Genomic DNA, 361 nt, shown 5'->3' on the forward strand with positions numbered 1-361 from the left:
AGCTGTGCTCCCCGCACATCTGGGCAGCTGTGCCCGCCGCAGCCCCTGCGCGGCGCTCCCCGCTTGCCCCCGGCAGCGCTGACATCAGCTCGGTTTCCTGCCGCCGGCCCCGCCGCCCCCGGAGCCTCCCGGACCCCTGGGGGGGCAGCACCAGGCACGGAGACCCCCCCAGGATCCTTCGTCACCACCAGCCCCCCGGTGACAGCCGGGGACATGGAGTCGGTGGCTCTCTACAGCTTCCAGGCGACGGAGAAGGACGAGCTGCCCTTTCAGAAAGGGGATGTCCTGAAGGTATGGAAGGCGGGGGGGGGTCACCAGCCATGGGGGGGTCACCAGCCATGGGGGGGGACCCGCCAGGGGG

The 361-nt window shown here is 72.3% G+C and overlaps 1 protein-coding gene across 1 annotated transcript in view; it reads left to right on the forward strand.

Moving 5' to 3' along the window:
- Positions 1-212: 212 nt before the first annotated feature.
- The window catches only part of GRAP (GRB2-related adaptor protein), a 4,823-nt gene continuing 4,674 nt past the window's right edge, over positions 213-361 (forward strand). The window contains exon 1 of the mRNA XM_010003553.1: positions 213-291. Coding sequence (XP_010001855.1) covers positions 214-291 — 78 coding nt within the window. The 5' untranslated portion in view covers position 213. The remainder of the gene's footprint in view (positions 292-361) is intronic.

Source organism: Chaetura pelagica, unplaced genomic scaffold (assembly GCF_000747805.2).
Source record: "Chaetura pelagica isolate M959 unplaced genomic scaffold, ChaPel_1.0 scaffold408, whole genome shotgun sequence".
NCBI lineage: Eukaryota > Metazoa > Chordata > Aves > Apodiformes > Apodidae > Chaetura > Chaetura pelagica.